This window comes from Anomaloglossus baeobatrachus, chromosome 3 (assembly GCF_048569485.1).
Source record: "Anomaloglossus baeobatrachus isolate aAnoBae1 chromosome 3, aAnoBae1.hap1, whole genome shotgun sequence".
NCBI classification, from domain to species: Eukaryota; Metazoa; Chordata; class Amphibia; order Anura; family Aromobatidae; genus Anomaloglossus; species Anomaloglossus baeobatrachus.
In genome coordinates this window covers 410929861-410954878 of record NC_134355.1, presented here as the reverse complement: position 1 = coordinate 410954878, position 25018 = coordinate 410929861, and the positions used below count along the sequence as shown (strand labels likewise).

General features: G+C 44.6%; 1 protein-coding gene across 1 annotated transcript in view; it reads left to right on the top strand.

Moving 5' to 3' along the window:
- FBXO9 (F-box protein 9) overlaps nucleotides 1–25018 on the top strand; it is an 88666-nt gene that overhangs the window by 27883 nt on the left and 35765 nt on the right. The window contains exons 5-9 of the mRNA XM_075340308.1: nucleotides 12118–12217; nucleotides 14626–14756; nucleotides 15435–15549; nucleotides 17268–17386; nucleotides 24815–24905. Coding sequence (XP_075196423.1) covers nucleotides 12118–12217; nucleotides 14626–14756; nucleotides 15435–15549; nucleotides 17268–17386; nucleotides 24815–24905 — 556 coding nt within the window. The remainder of the gene's footprint in view (nucleotides 1–12117; nucleotides 12218–14625; nucleotides 14757–15434; nucleotides 15550–17267; nucleotides 17387–24814; nucleotides 24906–25018) is intronic.

Here is a 25018-nt window from a genome sequence, read left to right as displayed (position 1 = left end):
CTTGGGCAGACGCATCCTTCAGGCGGCTGTCGCCCATTTGTGAAGTTAGGTTTCGCCTACTTTTCAGTTTTCTGTTTATTTCCCACCCATGGACTGCTTTGAGACGTCCCATGGTCTGGGTCTCCCATAGGAACGATGAAGAAAAAGAGAATTTTGTTTACTTACCGTAAATTCTTTTTCTTATAGTTCCGACATGGGAGACCCAGCACCCTCCCTGTTGCCTGTTGGCAGTTTCTTGTTCCGCGTGTTATCACCGGCTGTTGTTGTAGACAGAGGCTCCGGTTGTTCCGGTTTTTGCTCTTTCTCTACTTGTGGGTGGCTATTCTCCTTCAGCTTTTGCACCAAACTGGCTATATTTGGTTATCCAGGGGGTGTATATGCTCGGAGGGAGGAGCTACACTTTTTAGTGTAGTACTTTGTGTGTCCTCCGGAGGCAGAAGCTATACACCCATGGTCTGGGTCTCCCATTACGGAACTATAAGAAAAAGAATTTACGGTAAGTAAACAAAATTCTCTTTTTAGCAAACTACATATATTTGGTATGACCATACGTTTGGGGGAATGGCTTATACGAGAGGTCTCAAACACATGGCCCGCTGGCCGCATGCGGCCCATGAGGTTGCTTCTTGTGGCCCTCGGACACCTAGACCCCATGACGATTGCGGCTCTGTACATACACGGGGCCGCCGCCAGCACTTTCCTTCAGGTGAATATAATTTGCTGCACCGCGCAGAGCAGCACGCCTCTACTCAGTTTTACTAATGGTAGCTGCTGCCGGCCAATCAGAGGCCAGTAGCTAACAAAGGTGTATTCTGATTGGCCGGCGCAGCTGCCATTAGTAAACATATGAGGAGAGCAGTGCCGCAAATAGTTTGCCAGGAAAACGCTGATGACGGCGGCCCCGTGTACCAGACAGCAATCTTTATGGCCCTCACAGGGTCTAGGTGCCTACGGGCTGCAAGAAGCAGGTAAGGTGGACACTGAGGGAAAGGTGAGAAAAATCTTTTTTTTTTTTTTTTTTTTTTTTATTTTTGTATGTGAACGTCATAACTGGAAATAACTACAGGATGGGACATTACTACAAGGGGACAATATGGGCACATTACCACAGGTGATATGGGCACATAACCACAAGGGGACAATATGGGCACATTACCACAGGGGACAATATGGACACATTACTACAGAATGGGGACATTACTAAAAGATAAGGACCAGGATAGAAATATAACTACAAATGTTTGGCCAACTTTATTATATGGTGGTAATTGTAAAACAATATTACTTACAAGAAGGGGATAAAATGTAAAAAAAGAAAAATCAAAATAGTTTTTATAGGAAAAAAAAAATATTTTTAATATATTAACTGAAATAAAAAAAGTGCACATTTATTATAATAAACAAGCGAAAAATGTAAAAAAAAAAGTGATCCAAAGGTGTATACAAAAAAATATGCGATCACTAAAAATGTCACTGGGTCCAGCAAAGAATGCTGTGTGTGGCCCTTAGGCTATGTGCACACTAGAAAAGTAATTTTTCTCAAGACAATTTCTTGAGAAACTTCTGAGAGTTGAAGATTACCACACCTGCGGTAAACAAAAGCGGGAAAAACGCATGCGTTTTTGCCGCGGTTTTTCCGCAGGTTGGTCCCTGCGGTTTTTTTATGCTGAACTGCAATAAATAATATAGATAATAGATAGAAGGAAAGATGGATAGATGAATAGATAGATATGAGAGAACGATAAAATGTACAACCTCCCTGCATATTCTAAGCTGGCGCCCTTTAGTGACTTTCATGTGACACTAAAAGGTGCCTAGCCTTGTATTTAGCCAAAAAATAAATTTAAAAAAAAAATGACGTGAGGTCCCCCCATCTTTTGTAGCCAACTAGGATAAAGCAGACGGCTGCAGCCTACAAACCACAGCTGGCAGCTTCACCTTGGCTGGTAATCCAAAACAGAGGGCACCCCACGCTGTTATTTTACATTAAATAAATAATTTAAAACAAAAACCGTGGGGACCCCCCATATTGGATCACCAGCCAAGGTAAAGCGGACAGCTGGGGTCTGATATTCTCAGACTAGGGAGGTCCACTGTTATTGGACACTCCCCAGCCTAAAAATAAATAGCAGGCCGCAGCCGCCCCAGAAGTGGCGCATCCATTAGACGTGCCAATCCTGGCGCTTCGCCCCAACTCATCCTGTTGCCCTGGTGCGGTGGCAAACGGGGTAATATATGGGGTTGATGCCAGATGTGTAATGTCACCTGGCATCAAGCCCTGGGGTTAGTGATGTCACGCGTCTATCAGATACCCGACATCACCAACCCAGTCAGTAAGAAATAAAAAATAGACAACAAAAAAAGTTTTATTTGAAAAAACACTCCCCACATTCCCTCTTTCACCAATTTATTGACAAGAACAATCAAATCCGGGTCCGGCGTAATCCAATAAGGGGGGGGGGTCCCACGACGATCCATACCATAGTCACTGTCCCAGTAAGTGAAGAACAGAAGGTTCCCCATAGGCTGGGAGATTAATGCAGTAACCTGAGCTAACATCAATAGGTCAGCCCAGGTCACTGCAGGGGATGACAAGTGCTGGTGTCAGGAGGTTACATGAGATCATTACCTGCTGTGATGATCTCCTGCAGTCCTGCCATCAGCGCTGTCCCTGCCTTCTATGCCTGCCGCGTTGTCAGCAGTATCGTGAGAGCCCGTGACGTCACCGCTAGTGACAGTCTCGGGCCGCGGGCATAGACGGCAGTGACAGCGGTGACGTCAGGAGGCAGGAGATCGTCACAGCAGGTAATGATCTCATCTCACCTCCTAACAGCAGCGCCCGTCATCCCTGCGGCTGCACGCACTGCTGTTTGTCAGTGTCTGCCTGCGCTGCAGGGTGACAAGCTGCTGATACTGCGGGCAGACACTGACACTGCAGGGCAGGCAGCAGTGGGGCCGGAGTGGGACACAGACTGCACGGGCACCTGGAGGTCACACGGAAGTGCTTCTGTGCGGTGTCCAGGGAGTGTGACGTCTGTGTTTACTCTGCTCCGCTTCCTCTTCCTGGCATAATGACATCACTCCCTGCAAAACCGCAGGCAGCAATGAATAATACCGCAGGTAAATCGCGACTATACCGGGGGTATACCGCACATCATTTGCCACCTGCGGTATACCACCGGTATTTCGCGATTACATTACAGTGAATAGAGTGAAATTCCGGGGGTATACCGCAGGTACCTGTGGAAAAGAACTGACATGTTCATTTTCTCAAGAAAATCTTCACAAAGAATTTTCTTGAGAAAAAAACGCAGTGTGCGCACAGCTATTTTTTTCCCCATAGCTTTTTGCTGGGAAATGTCTGCAGAAAGATTTCAAACCTTTCTCAAGAAATTTCCGCAGCAAAACCGCGGGTAAATCCGCGGGTAAAACTGCCTAGTGCGCACATAGCCTTATACTCAGCTGAGTTTGAGACCCCTGGCTTATACTGTGCTATAAAGTTTTTCGGTTACTGTAATTCTTATTTTTTAAATCGAAATTTGCTTTAAAGAAATAAGTTATGTTGTGGCACCACATTTAAGCCCTCACAACCTGTGCTGCAAGAAAAAGAAAAAATGTATTTACTTAAAGTATCAAAGGAAATAAGTTCACAATCATGTGTTTTTCATGCAGTTTCCGTTCATCATTTTGTGTGGGAAAAGAACCTCTAGCATTTTACAGTAACAACAAAATGAATGAGATTTTTTTTAAATCTCATTCATCCGATGCGTTTTTGGACCTATGGTATTTGTATTTCCAAAGAAAAAAATGTCAATACTGTTGAGAAAAAGGGGTTTAGTAGAAGAAAAAAGACAATGTATTAAATCCGCATGTAAGTTTTGCTGCAGTTTCCTTGCCTGTATTTTTATGTAGAAGTCATACATTAACACAGCTGCATGTGAACTTACTGTAAGACTATGTGCCCATGTTGCTTTCTTGTGTGCTTCTTTTCTGGACACAAAGCATGTTTTTTTTTAAATTGAGTGTTCGTTTTTTCACTTGTGTTTTTTTTTCCTGCTTCTTGTTGTGTGTTTTTGTTTTTTTTTTTCTTTGTCATGGCGATCACTGGGGTTCAGGCGCTGTATCCCTGTGAATGCCGCCGGATCTCCGGATGATGTTACAGCTGGGACCCGGCGTTCACTGCTCAGAGCGGTGCCCGCGCCACTTCCGGCAGTCTGGTGTGATCACAGTATTCATAAGACAGGGAGAAGAATCGCTAAGGCTACTTTCACACATCCGGAATTTTGCTCTGCGGCACAATACGGCGTTCTGCTGAAAAACCGCAACCGGCTTTTGTAACGCCGGTTGCGTTTTTTTTTTGCATAGACTTACATTAGTGCCGTATTGTGCCGCAGGGGCTTGCGTTCGGTCCGGTTTTTGCCGCATGCGGCAGATTTAGCCGATGCCGCGGCCGGATCGAACGTTCCCTGCAACGTTTTTTGCTCCGGCAAAAAACACCGCATCGCGCCGCATCCGGCCGCTGCGGCGCATTTTTCAATGCATACCTATGGAGGCCGGATGCGGCGCGATGCGGAAAAAAAACGCATCCGCTCGCCGCATGCGTTTTTTTCCACTGCGCATGCTCAGTAGCATGCCGCAACCGGAAAAAACGGACGGGCCGCATGTAAAAACTTATGCAAAGGATGCGGTGTTTTCGCCACATCCGTTGCATAGTTTTCACAGCCGGATTGAGCCGCAGTGCTCAAACCGGATGTGTGAAAGTAGCCTTACCTCTCCCTAGTGATCGGATCCCTGTAATATGATCACAGGGACCCAAACTACCATGATGACCCCGGGTTACTGAGCTACGGAGAGCCTCACACACCATGCTGTATGCACGGTGTGTGAGGCGAAGTGCTGCGCTATAATCCCCTGTAGTGATTAAGCTCTGCAGGGGATTATAGAAACGCAGAAACAATTGACATACTGCTCCTTTTTTCAGCAACAAAATCTGCAAGAAAAAAGAAGCAGAGTGTGCACAGCAAGTCAGGATTCTCATAACTTTGTTGGAATACTTTCTCCTTGCTTTTATTGATTAAAATAACCAAGAAAAAAACGCTAGAAAAAAAACACAAAAAAAGGCCTCATGGGCACATAGCTTAAAAGTAATTCGCAAAGGGATTGTATATAATGACTGTGGTTATACAGCACTAGAATCGGGGTCTCTGTCATTACTTTATGCTGCCTGGACCCAGTGACAGGACTCTCTTTAAACCCTTAAAGCAAAATCACGTACGTCGTGGGATGTAGTGTCTTACCGCATTTTGCTGAACAATGTACATTTTTCCATTAACTTGTCACGGCTCAAAATGATATGCTGACAGTATATTGCAAACTGCTCTCCTGAACACCGGAGACATGCAACCAGCCAGCCTGGGACTAATCAGATTTGGTCCTAGTCGGCCATTGCTGTGATAGGTCTGCCTGTATTGACACACCGCAGTGAAGCAGGCTGCTTTAGCATACTTTTCTGGCTCTAATCTTCTCAGTATTATCCCAGGGAAAATCGTATATAAGGGTACTTTCACACTTGTGTTCAGCGGAGTCCGTCACTATGGAGAATAGCGCAGTCCGTTAACACATTGCGCTATTCTCCATAGACTTGTATGGACGACGCACTGTAACGCAAGTGTCAGCGTTGCATCCGCTGGACGACGCAGCGTCGTTATTTTGACGCTGCGTCGGGCGGAGGGAACGCAGCATGTTACCTTTTTTTGAGCGGCAGAAACCTTTATTTTTCACTGCGCATGCTCATTTTTTTTTTTTTTTTAAATCACAGAAACTTTATTTTGTTTCTCGGGGGCCGCACGTTCAGCTGAGCACTCGGCCGCCGGCATGTGAGAGCTCTCAGCTGAGCGCCCGGCGGCCGGGTGATCAGCTGATCGTTCACAATAGTCTGCTGCCGGTAAAACTGTAAAAAAAATTTTTAAAAAAAAGCTTTCCGTTGTTTTGTACGATCCGTTGCATCTGTTGTGCTATTATATGCAACACATCCGTTGCATCCGTCACACAATGCAATGCAACGAATGCCGTTCAACGCAAGTGTGAAACTAGCCTAACACACTCTCCTGCTGTACTCACACCGATTATAGCCTGTTAACCTTCTAGATGGTGCTTTCATTAGCGACAGCGGCATGTATATGGTTAACCCCCATCGTTGCTCCGCAGGTAATGACCTTGGGGTTCTGTCAGATAAGTGCATTCGTGTAGTAAGACCAAGTAAAAATGTATAAAATAAAAAGCAATAAAAAAATCACATCAAACTGTTATACCACTAGTAACAGGTGTAACGTAAAATAGTACACATAATTGGTATTGCTACGTCTAGAAAGACCCAAACTGCCACAGTATTTATCCAATATAGCGAGCACCGTAAAATGAAAAAAAAAAGTAAAAACTTCATTATACTAAAACACAAAAAATGGTTTAAAAAGAAACACAAAAAAAGATCTGGAAAAAAAAAAAAAAATAAAATTGTATTTCCACCATCTTGACTTCTTAAAAAAAAAAAAAGTCAGTGTAAGGCTATGTGCGCACGTGTGCGCTCTGCACCGCACCGAAAATGTGCGCTTCAGAGCGCAGCTGAAAAGCTGCATTCTGAAGCGCATGGTGCCGGCAGATTTGTGCGCTCTGCATGCTGCCTTTCCCTATAGACAGCATGCAGAACGCACGAAATAAGTGACATGTCACTTCTTAGAACGCAGCGATTCGGCAAGCAGCCGAATCGCTGCGTTCTAACATGCCACGTGCGCACAGCCCCTGCACAATCTCCATAGATTGTGTAGGGGACACAGGACGCATGCAGTTACGCTGCGGTGCAGAACGCAGCGTAACTGCATGTAATACGCACACGTGCGCACATACCCTAACTGATCGTACAGAGAACTATAAAACTGCACTATGAGGCTGTCGAGTTCGTGTTGGGAGATCTCCGATCAGTGCTTCGACCGAGATTCATGGATCTCTCCATGAGCTGTAAGACTCAGTTCTCATTTATCCTGTGCTGTATGCTTAGCACTTACCTTGGGGTTTGATTTAGTGCAAACCCCCAATGAAACTAGAAGTCACTTCAGACTCTGTCGTGCGTTTGTTCCGAAGATGTCCCGTCTTATTAAACATCTTAGAGTACAGATTAATTGTTAAGTGAGCCGTAAGATAAAAAAAATATAAAAATATTATGCACCCCAAAATGTTATCAATAAAAATGAAAAATCAAGTTCTCTCCTAGGTCTGTCAAAGGAAATAGGGGGTTTCTACGCTACTATTAAGGGAAAGGCTCTGGAATAGCAATATGTCGCCCAAAAACCCATTCAGCAGAATCTGCACTCCCAAATGCACATCTCAACCTTCCTCTAAGCCCTACTGTGTGCGCAAACTGCAGTTAGAGACCACGTGTTTTGTGTTACTGTAGTGAGAAGTACCCACTTACCGTAATTTAAGGGGTCCATGTCTCCACAAGCACAAACTGGGCACAAAGTATGGGTAAGCTGGCATATTTGCAATTTTTACACTGCAACATCCAGTCCATGCTCTTTATCTGACAAACACCCATGAGACGAAAATATGATACATTTTATAGAACAATTAATTAAGGGGTGTTCTTTCCAAACTGGGGCTACTTGGTGGGGGGGGGGTTTCTGCTGTTTTGGCATGTCGGTGGGTTTTGCTAATGGCACCTGCAATGTGCTCCAGCAAAGTGTGCACTCCGAAAGTTAGTGTTCCTTCCCTGGCAAGGCCTGGTGTGTGACCAAGTAGATATTTCCAGCCTCTTACGTGGTATCGCTGCATTTAGGAGAATTTGCATAATAAATTATTTGGCCCATTTTTGCCAATTACCTCTTGTGTAAATGAAAAAAACTGCAGTCAAGATAACAACATTTTAGTGGTAAAAATGTAGGTTTTTATTATTTCTACTGCCCAATGTTACATTTTGTGAGGTCCATATGGGGTCAAAATGCTCAAGACACACACAAGTGTTTTGATAATTCCCAAAATGGGGACTTTTTTTTTTTTTTGTGTGCTTTTCAGCCACCTTAAGGGCTATGCCAATGCAACATGGTGTCATTAATCTATTCCAGCTACAATTGCGCTTCAAAAGTTAAATTGCGCTCTTGATTATCCTAGCCTCGCCGCAAGACCAAAAAGTGGCGTCCAGCCGTTTATAGGGGTATCACAGAGTTCAGGGGGTATTTCATAACAAGTTATGGGGTCCCCTTTCCCTATTATATCTTGTGAGAATTAAAAATTTGAGGCTTAATCAATGTGTTTGTGGGAAAAAAAAGTCATTTTTCAATTAATTCCGTGAGGGATAGACTCCAAAATACTGTCACTAGTAGAGGGATTATGCTGTGTTGACACCTCATGGGCTTTGCAAATGTGACATGATTTCTGCAATTTTTTTCCAACTCAAAATTTCCCTGTAAAATTCAAATAGTCCTCCTTTTCTTTAGGGCATGTGCCCACAATCCAGATTAGTAGTGTCGCTGCTTCAAAAATGCTGTGTTGTACTTACAAGCACAGTGGATGGGATTTATAGAAGTCTCCTGCCCACTGCTTCTTTTAAAAGTTGCGTAATCTGATCTGCGGTGCGGGTTTGCTAACAGCAGCAGGTCAATTTCTTGTGCAGAGATGCTTGAGCTTTGCAGATTTATTACCACATTACGTGGCACAGTCCAGTTTTGGAAAATGGGGCTTGGACATTAAAGGGGTTGTCCACTGCACAGACGACTCCTTCTCAATCTTTGTTTCCCCTTATATAATAATATCTATACTCTCCTCCATTGCAAACGCCATTACAGCAGTGTTGGCACTGTCTCCTATTGTTATGTCACACGATCCCTGTAGCCAGTCAGTGCTGGCTTCCCTGTTCCCTCCTTTAAATAAATCAGATATCCATGAGAGTACTACAGCTCTCTTCCTAGAGATATCAATTATGTCCAAAGAAGGTGCCAGTGGAGCCAGGGCTGTGGAGTCGGTAAGAAAAACCTTCGACTCCGACTCCTCAATTTCTCTTGCACCGACTCAGACTCCTACATATATTGCTTATAGTTAGGTGAAAAATGTATTGTAGTACATGAACATGATGTATGTGAAATTTATTGTAGTACATGTACATGATGTATGTGAACATCAGACATTTAATAATTTTTATGATACAATAATCAAGATATTTGGATAGAACATAAAATATATTTATTGGAATACAACTTTAGAACACAAAAAACTAATAAATTGTAAATATGTAATACACTATGTAATATACAGTAGATTACATATATATCTTGTGTGTGTATGTGTATATATATTACATATTGTATTACATATTTACAATTTATTAGTTTTTTGTGTTCTAGAGTTGTATTCCAATAAATATTTTATGTTCTATCCAAATATCTTGATTATTGTATCATAAAAATAATTAAATGTCTGATGTTCACATTGTACTAAAATACATTTTTCACTTAAATATAAGCATTATACTAAATATTATTTAGTAAAATATTCAGCACATTCTGCATTGCACTACTGTCCCCAATTTATTATATATTTTAGGAGTCGGTGCATTTTATTCCGACTCCGACTCCACCAAAATGAGCTCCGACTCCGACTCCACAGCCCTGAGTGGAGCGACCTCTGATTGGCCACAGGGATTGTGTGACAGAATAAGCCCCGACATGGTTGGATTGGCGCCAGCCCTTGAGGTGAGTATGTATTAGGGCCTGTGCCCATAATCAGTGTTAGCGCTGCGTCCAAAACTCTGTGGTATACAGTACAAGCACAGTGGATGGGTTTTATTGAAATCTCCCTCCCACTGTCCTTCTTTTTAACACTACATACACTGACATGCGATGTGGGTTTCCTAGCCATAGCATTGCAATTTCTCCTGAGCAGACTCTTGAGTCTTCTGCGTGGAAGAATGCAGCTCACACAGCAAAAATACTCTTCTTCTAGAACACCACATAACCCTGATCGTGTGCACATACCCTTTTTATTTTACAAGGGGGAAACATCCTGATGTAGAAAGAGTTTGTCTGAGTAGTGGACAACCCCTTTCAGGCCAAAAGTGGCTTGATCCTTAAGGGGTTAAAAAGTTGCACAAAAACAAATGGAGATTAAAAGATAAGTGGCTCTAAAAATATCGTTGTACAAGATTATTAAGAACCACTACAGGGATTCGAAAGGCGTAAGACGCGTATTTTAAAAAAAAAATGTATGTCCTACCAATACGTTTGTTGGCTTTTAATATGAAGAAATTGTTTTTTTTAATTATGAGGCCTGATGCTGAAACAACCATATTATTATTTTTTTTTTATGTTATAGCTAAAGTATTGATATCTTGTTTTTATTAAAAAAATCTAGTTTGTCATATGACATCAATTTTACAGCATAAAAACTCCTTTACATTGTTAGCATCCGAAAACATGGTCTGTATTCAGCAAATCCCATCTGATCTCATTGTCTCCTTCATTAAGGTATTGTCACACATAACGAGATCGCTAGCGAGATTGCTGCTGAGTCACGGTTTCTGTGACGCAGTAGCGATCCCGTTAGCGATCTCATTGTGTGACACCTACCAGCGATCAGGCCCCTGCTGTGAAGTCGCCGTTCGTTGCAGAATGGTCCAGGCCATTTTCTTCAAAGGCGATGTCCTGCTGGGCAGGACACATCGCTGTGTTTGACGCTGTGTGACAGGGTCACTGTGACTGCTGAGATCGTTATACAGGCCGCTACTGCAACCTGTATTGATCCTGCATCGCTGGTAAGATCTGACTGTGTGACATCTCACCTGCGACCTCCCAGCAACTTACCAGCGATCCCTATCAGGTCGCAATGTTTTCGGGATTGCTGGTAAGTCGTTGTGTGTGACTGGGCCTTTACTCTTATCATTTAGTGACTGTAAAGGCTTAGTTACTGTATATCTGATGTAATATTACAAATGTATACACTGCGTATAAAGCATTGGCTGTACCACTAAGTAGACCCCAGGGCGTAGTGTAAATTGCTTTTCAAGATAAAATGAGTAGATAAAAGGTAATTGATTTTGCTTTGAAGAACTTGTTCTCTTGTGCTAAGGTTTCATGATGAAATGTTAGGAATGTGACCTTAGTGAATAGGTCAGATGGTGCAACTACAGAGAACCCTCTCTAGAACCACGTCTATAAGAAGATCACCCCTTTATTCAGAGCAGATTTCCATTCCAATATTATTATTATTATTATTATTAATTTATTTATTATTATAGCGCCATTAATTCCATGGCGCTTTACAAGTGAAAAACGGTATACATAAAAACTAGTACAACAATATGTGTAATGCATACAAATCGTCTGATCTGAAAAGACCACCCGCCAGAAGACCACATTTCACCACAATTTTCAGTATACTTCCATTGTATGCGAGACCCCCTAAAAATTATATTGGCCTCTATCTTGATATGTGCCATTCTTTACCTTAAATTCCTTCTGGTTTGTGGTATTTTATCACTCGGTAAATATTAGTCTGCGTCATTGTTAATGTTTATATGTCTAACATATCTTTTTCAGGCACAATATTATTATTTATGTTTTTTTGTAATTAAAAAAAAAAATAGAAACTCTAAACAAAGCAGAAATAGCTGGAAGGCTCCTGTCGGTAGTAGGCCTAATGTACGCAGCCTTAGTACAGTATTGCTTTTTTTTCTGTGTAATTATGGGGCTTCTGTAGAGACTAATGGGGTCTTTACTGTATCTCCATTTTAATGTGTAGGGGAGTTTGTGTCTGATCCCAACACTCTGTCACATTTTGAAGATAATGAGGATTTTCACTGGAACCATTCCTACTATGGGACTATGGGACTACCTCCAATGTACAGAATCCGATTTTAATGGAATCTTAGACAAAAAACTGAATTTTGTACTGAGCCATTCCAGTAAATGGGATCTGTGCTGGGATGAGTATACTATTTGTTGGGCCGTACTCTATACATATGTATTCTTCCATCAGACCATTGCTTCGAGACCTGTGCCACCTTGTACACTGATCTACAGACTGTGGAAATAAGTTCTAAATTTGCATTTCTCTCCTTTTCGATTTTTCCAGCCATCAAGTTTTACCGTCGAGCTATGCAGCTTGTGCCTGACATAGAGTTCAAGATTAACTACAACTGGTCTCCGGACGCTGATGGCGTAGGAAAAAACTTGTAGGTGCACAGAGTGATATTGTATTAGCTCTTCTTTCAGTTTTGTGTTGGCTACATAGCTTTTCTCCTTCATCCTATTAAGTCTATATGTAATATAGAGCATATATGTCACCACATTTCATAGATTGCATATATTTATTAGTAAAGACTGGGCGACTTTGATTTTGTGAGGGGGAGGTTTGTTCTTTACTCCCCCCTTCTTCCAAGAACCATAATACTATTTTTTTTTCTTTTTTTTTTTTTTTAAGACAAGTTGTATAACATAATTAATTTTAACATTCAGTGTACTGTAAAATCAGAAAAAAAATCTAATTGCTGAAAAAAATTCAGAAGTCTTTTTATTTATTTATTTTTTTTAAAGTATTTAGTTTGTTTCAACATTTTCAGAGGCCCATAACATTCTATTTTTCCGTAAATGGAGCGGTGTGAGGTCTTGTTTTTTTTCTGTGGCGAACTAGCAGTTTTATTGATATTAATTTAACATGTACTTGAGATTTTGATCGTGTTTTATTGCATATTTTTGGGGAGGCGTGGTGATCGAAAACCTCCCACAATTCTGACATTTTTTTTTTTTTTTTTTTTTCTCTTTACAGCGTCTACCATATGGAATAAATGTTTTTTATATTTTTCTAGACATAACTTTTACAGACGTGGTGATGCCATATATGTATTTTATTATTGTATTTGTTTTCTTTATGATTTGGGCATAAGGGTTGATTAGAATTTGTTTTCCCAAGTCCCCTTATGAGACTTTAACCTGTGGTCGTCTGATCGCTTATTCTATGCTTTAGTATTGTAGTACAAATTCTCGGTCTTCTATGAGCCTGTGGCTTCACTTCACATGAGTGCCAGGATGGCCGTGACAGGGCTCTTTAGTAGCCTCCGGCCTTCATGGTATCCCAGTTTGAACACTATTGGGTTGTGAGGGCCCCATGGAAGCTGGAGCTGGTGTACACAAGCATTGGCACATTCAGCTTGACAGCAGCGTTTAAACGGTTAACGGTCTCGGTGTACATACAGTGAGGGAAATAATTATTTGATCTCTTGCTGATTTTGTAAGTTTGCCCACTGACAAAGACATGAACAAGACATGAACAGTTTATAATTTTAAGGGTAGGTTAATTTTAACACTGGGAGAATAGCCAACATAAAATCCAGAAAATCACAATTTATAAATTTATTTGCATTTTGCAGAGAGAAATACGTATTTGATCCCTCTGGGAAACAAGACTTAATACTTTTTGGCAAAACCCTTGTTGGCAAGCACAGCAGTCAGACTTTTTTTGGAGTTGATGATGAGGTTTGCACACATGTCAGAAGGAATTTTGGTCCACTCCTCTTTGCAGATCATCTCGAAATTGTTAAGATTTTGAGGCTGTCTCTTGGCAACTCGGAGCTTCAGCTCCCTCCATAAGTTTTCTATGGGATTAAGGTCTGAAGACTGGCTAGGCCACTCCATGACCTTAATGTTCTTCTTTTTGAGCCACTCCTTTGTTGCAGGAAGACCCAGCCACGACTCATTTTTAATATCCTGGCGGAGGGAAGGAGGTTGTCACTCAGGATTTTACGGTACATGGCTCCATCAATTGTCCCATTGATGTGGTGAAGTAGTCCTGTGCTCTTAGCAGAAAAACACCCCCAAAACAATGTTTCCAACACCATGCTGGACACTGGGGATGGTGTTCTTTGGGTCATAGGCAGCATTTCTCTTCCTCCAAACACCGTGAATTGAGTTAAGGCCAAAGAGCTCAATTTTTGTCTCATCTGAGCAGAGCACCTTCTCCCAATCACTCTCAGAATCAAGGTGTTCATTGGCAAACTTCAGATGAGCCTGGATATGTACCTTCTTGAGCAGTGGGACTTGGCGGGCACTGCAGGGTTTTAATCCATTATGGCGTAATGTGTTACCAATGGTTTTCTTGGTGACAGTGGTCCCAGCTGCCTTGAGATCATTAACAAGTTCACCCCTGTAGTTTTAGGCTGATCTCTCACCTTCCTCATGATCCTGGATACCCCACGAGGTGAGATTTTGCAAGGTGCCCCAGATTAATGTCGCTTCACACACATTTTGTATTTCTTCCATTTTCCATTTACTATTGCACCAGCAGTTGTCTACTTTTCACCCAGCATCTTACTTATGGTTTGTAGCCCATTCCAGCCTTGTGCAGGTCTATGATCTTGTCCCGGACATCCTTAGAAAGCTCTTTGGTCTTGCCCATGTTGTAGAGGTTAGAGTCTGACTGATTAATGGAGTCTGTGGACAGGAGTCTTTTATACAGGTGACAATTTATATAATACATATTCCCCATTCCTCGCAGTTCAGGCATATCTTACTGGACTCTCGTGTGTTTCATGTTTTCACAGGCACACTTGCTTCTGTCAATGAAATGTGATCTGTTTATTTGTAGTATGGATGACGCCAATGATGACAGCAAGATGTCCGACCTATTATCATACTTCCAGCAACAGCTGACATTTCAAGAGTCCTCGCTTAAATTGTGCCAGCCAGAATACGATGTCAGTCAGACTCATATTTCAGGTGGGCAAAAAAAAATATTTATTGTAACTCTTGCTCTGTGACTTAGATGTGGTATTACCTATTGTATAAGAAAGTATGGAACACTGCAAGAATTAAACTTGATTAAGCAAAGAGTAATTATTGCCGTATTTCCATCATGAATTTTTTTTAGTCTGAAAGGCTGCAATATTTCCAAGAAGACCTAGTTTGACAATCCAGCCAGCTGATGGTCCAAGGCTGATGACCTGCCCTGCTTCCAAAGACTGTTAGATCTCTCTATACACAATCATACAATCATAAGGTCCTGACTGTAACTAGGGCTTATTTTTGGTTTAGGGCTTACATTTCAAGCATACTCCAAAAATATTCTAAAATGATGTAAGGGCTTCTTTTTGGGATAGGTCTTATTGTTGGGAAAGGCAGTAATAAAGAGGGACACGTGGGCTAAAAATGGATGAAAATTGGATGAAGCACACTGATGAAAACTAATCTAAACTGTTTTGTTTTGCTTTTTTTTTAAATACCAGAGCTATGTCCTTAGTTTATTCTGTCAGTTTGGGCTGACATACGCCTTGTAAGGTGGAAACGCTCCCTAACCTTTACAGTTCCGCAATGTCTGATTTGCTTAACCTAACAGTGCTTTCATTTAGCAATGGTGTGGCATGGACTGTAATCGGTATTTTGTTTTTTGTGTTCTAGTGCTCCCTATGGAGGTACTGATGTATATTTTCCGCTGGGTGGTTTCCAGTGAGCTTGATCTCCGTTCATTAGAACAACTGTCACTGGTCTGCAAGGGCTTTTATATTTGTGCAAGGTACTTTATTCTATAATGTGAATATCCACTTGCCTAATCTCTATTTTGGAGAATTTGAACTAGGCAATTCCTCCAAAATGGAGATTGCGATAGCATTTTTGTTTATAATGTGGTAATTTTATCCAAAAATAGAAGCTTTTAAACTAGTACTATAACATTTGCTTAATGCTATAACATTTGCTCAAAAATTGTCAGATTTTCTACATGTAAATGGGAGTCCATTAGGCCAAATAGGAATTAGAAGCCTCAAATCCTTGTTTTTGGCTACTGACCAGGACGTGCGTGCGTGCGTGTGTGCGGTCCCACTCTATACATCTATAGATAACTAGACAAAACAGAAAAAGTAAAATGGGATATTTCCATAACTGGTGATCGCTGTCTGCCTGCCACAGCCTCTCAGGATAGGGCAATATTTAAGTATTGTCCCATAAAATCTGCTATCCGCCCTTAGGTGCCTAATGGTAAATATGCCTCTGCTTCATGGTAATGAGATGGGTGATGTGTTTCAGACTAAAGTGGGCTTTACACGCTACAATATCGCTAGCAATTGCACATTCGATATCGTGTGATCGGTGCCGCAGCGAAGATTATTGCTACGGCAGCGTCACACGCGCTTACCTGGTCAGCGGCGCCGCTGTGACTGCCGAACAATCCCTCCCTCAAGGGGGAGGGACGTTCGGCGTCACCGCGACGTCACTACTAAGCGGCCGGCCAATCAAAGCGGAGGGGCGGAGATGAGCAGGACATAACATCCCGCCCACCTCCTTCCTTCCACATTGTGGCCGGCGGCAGGCAAGAAGATGTTCCTCGCTCCTGCGGTGTCACACATAGTGATGTGTGCTGCCGCATGAGCGACGAACAACATGGATAAACAACCCTTACCGATTTTTGGTTTTGGGACGACCTCTCCATGATTAATGGTTTTCACCATTTTTGAGGTTGCTTAAGGTCGCTAATAAGTGTCACACACTGTGATATTGTTAATGACGCCGGATGTGCGTCACTAACAACGTGACCTCCGACAATAAAACATAAACGATATCGTAGCGTGTAAAGCCCCCTTTAGGGTTCTTTTCCTCTTGCGGTTAAATAATCACTGCGATACTCGTCCTGAAGAAATGGATGAGTGTCATGCATATGGTTGTGCGTATGTCATGCAAGTGCGTGTTTTTTTTTTTCTCACTTAGCATTTGTATGACATGCGAGTGCCATGCCAGTGCTGTGCAAGTGTTGTGCGAGTGCTATGCGAGTGTGTAGGTTTTTCTCACCTAGCATCTGTGTAACATGCGTATGTAATGCCATGCAATATTTTTTTCTCGCACCCATAGACTTGCATTAGCAAGTCTGGTGTTAGCTACGCAGCCATACACAGCATGCTGTGATTTCAACGAGAGCATGATTCGTGACAAGAAATAAAAGGCAAGTGGACACTGCCTCATTGTTTAACATTGGTGCGAGTGCGATCCAATGTTTTATCGTATCACACGCAAACATGAAAATCGCAAGTGGACAAGAACCCTAACACTGCCTGTAGTCTCTGACCTAATCTCTGACCTAAGAGAGCTCAGCTAAAAACACCGAGCAGTAAGCAAAGGAAAGAATAATGAGAATCTAATCATCCCCTGTAGGTACTGACGTTCAGTTACAGGACTTAAGTGAGTTTAGTAGTTTTCTTTTGTTTTTGGAAAATAATGTATACTGAATTTTTTATGTTGCAGGGATCCTGAGATCTGGCGATTGGCATGCTTAAAAGTCTGGGGTCGAAGCTGTGTGAAAATGGTCCCATATATCACATGGAGGCAAATGTTTCTAGAAAGGCCACGTGTCAGGTTTGATGGTATGGGTTTGTTATAATTCAGGATTTCATATTGGTTTTGCAGATTGTAAATGTATCTTAGGATTATGTTCACCATACATCTTGCCTAGCTATTGACTGCTGCCACAGAATAAAGTACATCAATAAGGTGCTTTTAAATTGAGCTCCGGGGCATGCTATTCTTTTGCTTACGCGGGCAGTTCAAGCTAATTTTGTATCCCAATATGATGCCTTTTAACTCCTTAATAACCTTTTACGAATATGTACGTCAAGTTTGTGTCCCTGCCTTTGATGTGGGGTTTAACCTGGAATATGAAAGCTAATTTTAATCAGCCAATACGTGCCTTTAACATTCGCAGGTGGAGCGGAGCTCTGCCCATGGCTGATAACCTATTTCTGGAAGTGCCATTGAACACACCAACGGGGTGTGTCATTCCACATGCTCATCAGTGCACCCATGATATACGGGGCGACGATGGGTTGTTATGACAGCAGGGGGTCTTCTGAAGACCCCCGAGCCTGTTAAGATATTCCTGTGAAAGCCAGCATTTAGCTGGCGTTCACAAATCGTGATTTTAGCTATACATGGCAGTGCTGATGCACTGCTATGTATAGCACAAGCGATCAGACGATTGCAGCTTCAAGTCCCCTAAGGGCAAATTCAATACAGTAAAAAAATAAATAAAAGATGTTTTAAAAATACATACAAGCACAAATTGAAATCACCCCCCTTTTTCCCCGATAAAGTATAAAATAAAAGATAAATATATTTTGTATCGCTGCATTTGTTAAAGTTCGAGCTATCAAAATATAATTTAAGTTAATCCGATTATTAAACAACATAGCAAAAAAAAAAAATTTGAAATGCCAGAATTACGTCTTTCAGCCTCCACAACATTGCAATAAAATGCAATAGGAGGCGATCAAAACATCTCATCTACCCCAAAATGATTTTCGTAAAAACGTCAGCTCAGGGCACAAAAAAAAAAGCAGTCACATAGCCACATGTGCCGAAAATCGATTATCTTATGGGTCTCGGAAAATGGCGACACAATCAAAACTTTTTTTTTTCCTTTTTACAAATTTCCCCCCAAAATGTTTACCACATAGATAAAAATAGGCTATACATGTGTGGAATCTGTAATCATACTGACCTGGGGAATCATACTGCCAGGCCAGTTTTACCATATAGTGAACATGGTAAATAAATAATAAAGAAAAGCATTGTGGAATTGCACTTTATTTTGCAATTTTAATACACTTGGAATTTTTTTTCTTGCTTTCAAATGATACTGGTGTCATTCAAAATTGCAACTTGTCCTGCAAAAAACAAGCCCTCATATGGCTATGTGGAGTGAAAATAAAAAAAAGTTATAGCTCTTGGAAGAAGGAGAGTTAAAAACCAAAGCATAAAACCAGAAAATCTTATGAACTAACGTATTGTTCAGACCTCACTACTTCCAGGGTGCCTACTCCCCTACATCTGTAACGTGCGCTATCGGACAGCATATACCTGCCTTTAACAACTATTGCAAATATATAAATTATATAATACACAGTGAGTTTTTGTTTTTCTTTATCGTTCCTATGGGAGACCCAGACATTGGCTTCTGCCTCCGGAGGACACACAAAGTACTACACTAAAAAGTGTAGCTCCTCCCTCTGAGCCTATACACCCCCTGGAGAACGAGATCTAGCCAGTTCATTGCTTTGTGTTCAGGAGGCATACATCTACACATGCATTCTCATCTGATTTTTCATTTTTGGAGTTTGAAGAAAAGCGGGTCCAAGCCTGGACTCCCGGCATGTCCCTTCTCACCCCACTGTGTCGGCGGTGTTGTTAAGGTTGATTCCAAGGCTGGAGCCTTACATGCCGCGCTCCTTCACCATCCCTCGGGCTCTGGCTTGAAGTGGGAGCCAGCACGGTTCTCCATGCTTTGCAGGAGACCGGTCTCCATCCGCAGCCCTTCAGGATCCTGCTGGACGGAGCACTCATCCCCAGGGACTTGGAACCCTGCGTCTCAGCAAGCTAAGTACCTGAGACGTTTATATTCTGGGGGTCCCTGTACTTTATTATGGTGGGAGAGTGTGCTGTGTAACTTTTCTGACATTTCCGGCCGGTTCTCTGGCTGTCGCCTGAGAACCGCGCCGATGGTGCCTGCGCGCCGGCCGCATCGCTCAAATTTAGGCCCCGGCTTCGCCGGAGGCCTACTTTCGATTTCACTGCCCTCGCATGTCAATCATGCAGAGGGACAGTGCGGCTCCGCCCAGCGGCCGTTCGGCACAGGGGAGGGACACTCCTCTCTGAGTACATGTCCCCTCCCCTGTAAGTCTCCTTGGCCCTCCAGATCCCGCTCTCAGAGCAGGTCCCGCCCCCTCTCCTCGCTCCGGCGCCATTTTATCAGCGTTTTTCTCTGCGATCAGCGCTGGCTGCAGCATCCCTGCTAAGCTGCTTGGGGGTTCGGGCTGTGGGATCTGGAGGGCACACAAACGGTCTGGTAAGCCACAACCTCCGGTTGTGAACCTTCTTATATACTCTCCGGGGGTCATTCTGGCTCAGAGCCCCCACTCCAGCAGCATGTCTCACATGAGGAGCAAGGCTGCAAGGCTGTACTCAGTATGCACTGCATGTAAGCTTGTGCTGCCTGAACCGAGCACATATCCACATTGTGATGCCTGCTCTAACCTGACAATGCCTCAGCCTGGAATCGCACCCACAGTGGTCCCTCCGGCTGCTCCGGCTCCGGTGGCTGAACCCCCGGCTTGGGTAGAATCCTTCTCTAGGTCAATCTCCCAGTCTTTTGCCGACTCCATGGGACAGCTGTCCCGGACTTTGCTGAACATGCATCAGCCCCCTTCTTAGGGCGCCTCTGCTGCTTGGGTTCGCTCAGCAGAGCTCACAGAGGATTCTTCATCTGGTCCCAGACGCCGTCCTCCTAAGAGGAGACGTAGGGCTCCCTCCCCTTCCTCGTCTGGCGGCTCTGCTTCTGAAGCTGACTCGCCGGACGGGGAGGATGCCTTTACAGGGGGCTCGGAGGCTACCTCCATGTGCCCCATTGATCTGTCCGAAGGTGACTCAGATGTTAGTGATTTGATTGCGTCCATTAATTCGGTACTGGACCTCAATCCGCCAGTATCAGAGGAGCAACCCTCTCTGGCAGAAAAGCACCAGTTTACCTTGCCTAAGAGGACAAAGAGTGTGTTCTTTAACCACTCCAGTTTTCAGGCCGCTGTGACCGAGCCTAGGGCCTGTCCTGACAAACGCTTCCCAAAGCGTGGTTCTGATGACCATTTTCCTTTTCCACCTGAGGTGGTCAAGGAGTGGGCTCATTCACCAAAGGTAGACCCCCCCCGGTGTCTAGACTCTCAGCCCGGACTGTTGTATCAGTGGCTGATGGCACCTCTCTTAAGGATTCCACTGACCGCCAGGTTGACCTTCTGGCCAAATCTGTATATGAGGCAGCAGGGGCCTCGTTCTCCCCATCTTTTGCAGCAGTGTGGGCTCTCAAAGCCATCTCTGCTTCTCTAGAGGAGATGCATTCCCTCGCCAGGGAATCTATGCTCGAAATGGTTGCCTTAACTTCCCAAGCTTCAGCTTTTTCATCCTATGCCATGTCTGCCATGCTGGAGGCTTCTCACCGCACTGCGGTGGCTTCGGCTAATTCCCTCGCTATCCGCAGGATCTTGTGGCTTAGAGAGTGGAAGGCAGATGCTTCTTCAAAGAAGTACCTTGCTGGACTCCCTTTTGCTGGGTCCAGGCTGTTCGGTGAACAACTGGATGAAATTATTAAGGAAGCTACTGGCGGGAAGAGTACTTCCATGCCACAAACCAAAACCAGGACACCTGTTCAGGGTAGGAACCAGTTGAGGTTTCGTTCCTTTCGTTCCTCCAACTGGTCGTCCTCTAAGCCCTCGGCCTCGTCCACTAACTCAGCCAAGGACCAAAAATCCAACTGGCGCACAAAGGCGCGTCCACAGAAGACCGCAGGAGCTGCTGCCACTAAGGCAGCCTCCTCTTGACTATCTGTCCGCGCCAGCAACGTCCTTAGTCGATGGCAGGCTCTCCCACTTTGGCGACGCTTGGTTTCAACACGTCTCCGATCAGTGGGTGCGGGATGTCATCTCCCATGGCTACAGGATAGAATTCTCTTCCAGCCCGCCAAACAGATTTTTTTTCTGTCAACTCCCCCCTGTTCCAAGGCCGCCGCCTTCGCTCAGGCCGTGGCATCCTTGCAGGCCAACGGAGTAATTGTACCGGTTCCCGCCCGGGAACGGTTCAGAGGTTTCTACTCAAATCTCTTCCTAGTCCCCAAAAAGGACGGTTCCTTCCGGCCCATCCTGGATCTCAAGCTTCTCAACAAGCATGTTCAGGTGCGGCATTTTCGCATGGAATCTCTGCGGTCAGTCATTGCCTCAATGACCCAAGGGGATTTCCTGGCATCCATCGACATCAGAGATGCCTATCTGCACGTGCCAATTGCAGTTTCTCACAAGCGTTGGCTACGTTTTGCAATCGGAGAGGAACATTTCCAATTCGTGGCTCTCCCCTTCGGGTTAGCCACGGCCCCTCGGGTATTCACCAAGGTCATGGCAGCAGTGATTGCGGTTCTGCACCTCCAGGGGTTGGCAGTGATTCCTTACCTGGACGACCTTCTAGTCAAGGCTTCATCCAGCGCGGAGTGTCTCGCTCACTCTCGCCACTCTAGCCCAATTCGGGTGGCTGGTCAATCTTCCCAAATCAACTCTGACTCCGACCCAGAGGCTCACGTACCTAGGGATGCAGTTCGAGACTCTGCCGGCACTTGTGAAGTTGCCCTTGATCAAACAGCAGTCCCTCCAGTTAGCGGTGCGCTCTCTGCTGAGGCCCCGCCGTTATTCCATCAGGTACCTGATGCAGGTGCTGGGTCAGATGGTGGCGTCAATGGAGGCTGTTCCCTTTGCCCAGTTCCATCTGCGTCCCCTGCAGCTGGACATTCTCCGCTGTTGGGACAAGCAGCCTTCCTCCTTGCACAGGTTAGTGGCTCTGTCGCCACAGACCAGGAGCTCTCTTCAGTGGTGGCTTCGGCCCCTCTCTCTGTCTCAGGGACGCTCCTTCCTGGCTCCGTCCTGGGTGATCCTTACCACGGATGCCAGTCTATCCGGCTGGGGAGCGGTATGTTTCCACCACCGAGCTCAGGGCACTTGGACTCCGTCCGAGTCAGCCCTCTCGATCAATGTGCTGGAAACCAGAGCCGTGCTCCTGGCTCTCCTAGCTTTTCACCACCTATTGACGGGCAAACACATCTGAGTCAAGTCAGACAACGCGACAGCGGTTGCCTACATCAATCACCAGGGCGGGACACGCAGCCGCCTGGCAATGTTGGAGGTACAACGCATCCTTCAATGGACGGAGGACTCCAAGTCCACCATATCCGCAGTCCACATCCCAGGCGTGGAAAACTGGGAGGCAGATTATCTCAGCCGTCAAACCGTGGACAGTGGCGAGTGGTCCCTGCATCCGGCAGTGTTTCAGTCAATCTGCCGCAAGTGGGGCACTCCGGACGTGGACCTAATGGCATCCCGTCACAACAACAAGGTTCCGATTTACGTGGCTCGCTCCTACGATTCTCAGGCCTTCGCAGCGGACGCTCTGGTTCAGGACTGGTCCCAGTTTCGTCTGTCCTACGTATTTCCCCCTCTAGCTCTCTTGCCCAGAGTCCTGCGCAAGATCAGAATGGAGGGCCGTCGGGTCATACTCATTGCTTCGGACTGGCCCAGGCGAGCTTGGTATCCAGACATGCTCCATCTGTCCGTAAAGGTGCCGCGGCACCTTCCGGACCGTCCAGACCTTCTCTCACAAGGTCCGTTTTTCCGCCAGAATTCTGCGGCTCTCAGATTGACGGCGTGGCTCTTGAGTCCTGGATCTTGACGGCTTCTGGTATTCCTCCTGAAGTCATTTCCACTATGACTCTGGCCCGGACGTCTTCCTCGGCCAAGATCTATCACAGGACTTGGAAAATGTTCCTGTCCTGGTGTCGCTCTTCCGGCCATCCTCCTTGGCCTTTTTCCTTGCCGACCCTTCTGTCCTTTCTACAGTCCGGTCTGCAGCTGGGACTGTCCCTCAACTCTCTCAAGGGACAAGTCTCTGCTCTGTCAGTGCTGTTCCAGCGGCGTATTGCCCGGCTGGCTCAGATCCGCACCTTCATGCAGGGCGCGTCTCACATCATTCCGCCTTACCGGCGGCCCTTGGATCCCTGGGACCTCAATTTGGTCCTCACGGCCTTTCAGAAACCCCCCTTTGAGCCTCTTAGGGAGGTTTCCTTGTTTCGTCTTTCACAGAAAGTAGTCTTTCTAGTGGCCATAACTTCCCTCAGGAGAGTCTCTGATTTGGCTGCGCTCTCTTCGGAGTCACCTTTTTTGATTTTCCATCAAGACAAGGTGGTTCTCCGTCCGACTCCGGACTTTCTCCCTAAGGTGGTTTCTCCTTTCCACCTTAACCAAGACATTACCCTGCCTTCCTTTTGTCTGGCTCCTGTTCATCGCTTTGAAAAAGCATTGCATACTCTGGATCTGGTGCGGGCGCTCCGGATCTATGTGTCTCGCACCGCTGCTCTTAGGCGGTGCACCTCTCTTTTTGTGCTAACCACAGGTCGGCGTAAGGGCCTCTCTGCTTCTAAGCCGACCTTAGCCCGTTGGATTAGGTCGACCATTTCTGATGCCTACCAGGGTTCTCGGGTGCCTCCCCCGCCGGGGATCAAGGCACACTCGACCAGAGCTGTCGGTGCCTCTTGGGCTTTCAGGCACCAGGCTACGGCTCAGCAAGTCTGTCAGGCTGCCACTTGGACTAGCCTGCATACCTTTTCAAAGCACTACCAAGTGCATGCTCATGCTTCGGCAGATGCGAGCTTGGGCAGACGCATCCTTCAGGCGGCTGTCGCCCATTTGTGAAGTTAGGCTCCGCCTACTTCTCAGTTTTTCTGTTTATTCCCACCCATGGACTGCTTTGAGACGTCCCAATGTCTGGGTCTCCCATAGGAACGATAAAGAAAAAGAGAATTTTGTTTACTTACCGTAAATTTTTTCTCTTATAGTTCCGTATTGGGAGACCCAGCACCCTCCCTGTTGCCTGTTGGCAGTTTCTTGTTCCGCGTGTTATCACCGGCTGTTGTCGTGGACAGAGTCTCCGGTTGTTCCGGTTCTTGCTCTGTTTTTACTTGTGGGTGGTTATTCTCCTTCAGCTTTTGCACTAAACTGGCTAGATCTCGTTCTCCAGGGGGTGTATAGGCTCAGAGGGAGGAGCTACACTTTTTAATGTAGTACTTTGTGTGAACTCCGGAGGCAGAAGCTATACACCCAATGTCTGGGTCTCCCAATACGGAACTATAAGAAAAAGAATTTACGGTAAGTAAACAAAATTCTCTTTTTTACTTGTAATCAATTGCTGATATATGAAATATTATATGTTTCTAGGTGTATATATAAGCAAGACCACATATATCCGCCAGGGAGAGCAGTCTCTGGATGGATTTTACCGGGCTTGGCATCAAGTAGAATATTACAGGTACTTTAACAGTCTCATTCCTTGTTCAGTACATTGTAACACAGAGATTTTTTTTTTTTTTATGTAAACCCATAAAGAAAACCCTGTTTTTGATTATTTTTTTTATCTTTTTT